General features: G+C 55.7%; 1 protein-coding gene across 1 annotated transcript; it reads right to left on the bottom strand.

The window, feature by feature from the left end:
• Positions 1 to 129: 129 nt before the first annotated feature.
• Positions 130 to 2389, bottom strand: LOC138850722 (steroidogenic acute regulatory protein, mitochondrial-like). Its single transcript, XM_070079225.1, has 3 exons — positions 1860 to 2389; positions 856 to 949; positions 130 to 151 (listed from the first exon to the last, which is right to left on the bottom strand). The coding sequence occupies exons 1-2, from the start codon at positions 2387 to 2389 to the stop codon at positions 877 to 879; spliced, it is 603 nt and encodes a 200-aa protein (XP_069935326.1). The 3' UTR covers positions 130 to 151; positions 856 to 876.
• Between the last annotated feature and the right edge of the window lie 306 nt (positions 2390 to 2695).

Below are 2695 nucleotides of genomic sequence, written 5' to 3'. Positions count from 1 at the left end.
ATGAGGTGTGGCACAGCTGGGAGCAGTGAGCTGGTCTTCAACACCTGGCTTTAGAGGCAGAGCTGGACTCCAGGTGCTTGCGCAGGTGGTTGGCAAAGTCCACCTGGGTCTGAGATAGGACCTGGTTGATGATGGTCTTTGGCAGCCACCCCTGCAGAAGATAGAAGTTGGCACTCTTAACACCGTGCCCTATCACAAACATGGACTGCCTGGCCAGAGGACTGACTGCATGTCACGACAGGATTGGCTGCCCTTTTTTTTTTTTTTACAGGCAGAGTTAGAGAGACAGAAAGGTCTTCCTTTTTCCATTGGTTTACCTCCCAAATGGCTGCTACGGCCGGTGCGTTGCGGCTGGCGCGCTGCACCGATCCGAAGCCAGGAGCCAGGTGCCTCTCCTGGTCTCCCATTCGGATACAGGGCCCAAGCACTTGGGCCATCCTCCACTGCACTCCCAGGAAGAAGAGCAACTGGGACAGAACCAGTGCCCCGACCGGGACTAGAAACCAAGGTGCCAGTGCCGCAGGCGGAGGATTAGCCTAGTGAGCCACGGCGCGCCAGCCAAGGATTTGCTTTCAAGACACAGTCCAGCCCTGTCTTCCCAGCACCAAGACCTTGAGCAGGTCACATGACCTTTCTCACACCAAGTTTCTTTCTTTCTAAAATGGTAGCTACAGAGTTGAAATTTGATTTGAGAGGTAAGAGGGAACCATTGCAAGCCATTTGTAGAACAGCAACTAGGCCATCACTCACGTTCCTTTCCCACCCAACGGCCTGTGGTGGTGTTCCCTGTGAGTGGGGGAAGAGCCTATTTTTTCTCACCAGACCGACCCCTGAGCCACTTCCCATGCCCCTCACCTTGAGGTCCATACTGAGCAGTCAAGTGAGTTTGGTCTTGGAGGGACTTCCGGCCAGGGGATGAAACACCATGCAAGTGGGACCCTGCTCGGCTCTGGCAAACGAAGAGAAGGCAGGTCAGGAGGGCAGCTCAGAGATGCCTCACCAGGAATCAAGTTACCCACATTCTTGGCACACCTTGTCCACTCCCTAAGTTACATCAGGTAAGGGAAGTATTTCACAGTTGTCATGGTGACCAGCTCAGAATAAATGTGGCTGCAGCCAGGAGTGGAGCCTGGAGTCCCCTCGGGCCCTTCGGTTGCTGGGTCACAGGGAGGTTGGGGATGGATGGATCCAGGGTGGTACCCAGGCCCCTTCTCGGTGGCGAAGATTATTTAACATTTTGATCATCAGTACCACTGCCCTCAGCATGCGGCCTGAACATCAGCCCTGCCCTTTGCTTCAGGAAATGCTTAAGGTTCTTGAACTTTCTGGGAGGCTCAGGACAAACTGGTTGGTTATCAAAGTGAGGTCATCTTGTCTGGCACGCTCTGACTTTGGAAAATGAGATTCTCTTAAGAAACAGGGCAGGAGCTGGCGCTGGCCTAGCAGGTAAAGCTGCTGCTTGCAGTGCCGTCATCCCATATGGGCGCCAGTACAAGTCCTGCCTGCTCCACTTCCAATCCAGCTGCTGTGGCCTAGGAAAGCAGTGGAAGATGGCCCAAGTCCTTGGGACCCTACACCCGTGTAGGAGACCAGGAGGAGGCTCCTGGCTCCTGGCTCTGGATCAGCACAGCTCCAGCCATTGTGGGAGTGAACCAGTGGGTGGAAGACTTCGCTCTCTGTCTCTCTCTCTCTGCCTCTGCCTCTCTGTAACTCTGCCTTTCAAATAAATAAGTCTTAAAAAGCAGCAGCAGTAGCAGCAGCTGAGGGTGGAGACTGTTGCACACTTGGTGCGTGCCCACCAGCCCGTGTTAGAGTTACAGGTGGGTGGGGTGGGGTTTAAAACCTGCTGCCAGCATTACCTGGTGACGCCTTTCTGCTCGGGCATCTCCCCGAAGTGTGTGGCCGTGCCAGCCAGCATGCAGATGGAGCCCCGGCGCCTGGCACAGCACACGCTCACAAAGTCACGGGGCCCCACGAGGTTCCCTGCTGCCTCTGCGGCCAGCACGTGTGTGATGACCGTGTCCTTCCCAATCTTCTGCAGGACCTGGGAGCCACAAGCACCACTTTGCTCAGCACCTTGTCCCCGTTCGCCTGTCAGGGACAACGACACTGCTAGCCAAGGTCTCACGGGCAGGACCAGGCACCAGAGGGAAGGGAAGAGGACACAGGAGCTCCAGCTGATGACGATAGGCAGGTAGCCGTGGCTGCACAGGACCAGTGAGGGGAACCTGCCCACCCGCCTCAGACCCTTTTTTCTGGGTGAATGTTGGTGGCCCGCGCTGGACCACCTGAGAGGACCCTGCCCTGACTTCAGGATGAAGAGAGGGAGAGACAGCTGGTCTACAACCAGGTATTTCTTTGAGATGGTAGAGGTTTGATTTTGTTCCATGCCTCACTTCACACCAGGACATGAGGCCAGAAGAGGTCAGTGAGGATCCCAGGCTGAGAGCAGTGCTGGGCCCACATCCCAGGTCTCTTGACTCCCAAACTGTAGTCTGTTAACTCCTCTGCTCTGCAAACTTAAGAGAAATTTTACCTGAACTTTGGGGCAATGGAGCACTTGAGCTTTTGGCTGAGGATAAAGCCACTAAGGTCTGTGGTGGCAGAACCACTGCGTCTGGTGAGGCTGCAGCTCCCAGGAGCAGAGAGCCCAGGAGGGCGCTGGGCCGCCTGTGTGTTCCCGTCCAGTCCCACA

Source organism: Oryctolagus cuniculus, chromosome 1, assembly GCF_964237555.1.
Source record: "Oryctolagus cuniculus chromosome 1, mOryCun1.1, whole genome shotgun sequence".
NCBI classification, from domain to species: Eukaryota; Metazoa; Chordata; class Mammalia; order Lagomorpha; family Leporidae; genus Oryctolagus; species Oryctolagus cuniculus.
The sequence above is the reverse complement of the archived record's forward strand: the minus strand, read 5'-3'. Positions and strand labels throughout refer to the sequence as shown.

Bases quoted from the DNA above. Each gene is read 5' to 3' on its own strand.
- LOC138850722 (XM_070079225.1), bottom strand. From the start codon at position 2,389: ATGGAACAAAATCAAACCTCTACCATCTCAAAGAAATACCTGGTTGTA. The intron at 950-1,859 runs GTAATGCTGGCA...TTCGTTTGCCAG, and splicing joins GAGCAGAAAGGCGTCACCAG to AGCCGAGCAGGGTCCCACTT.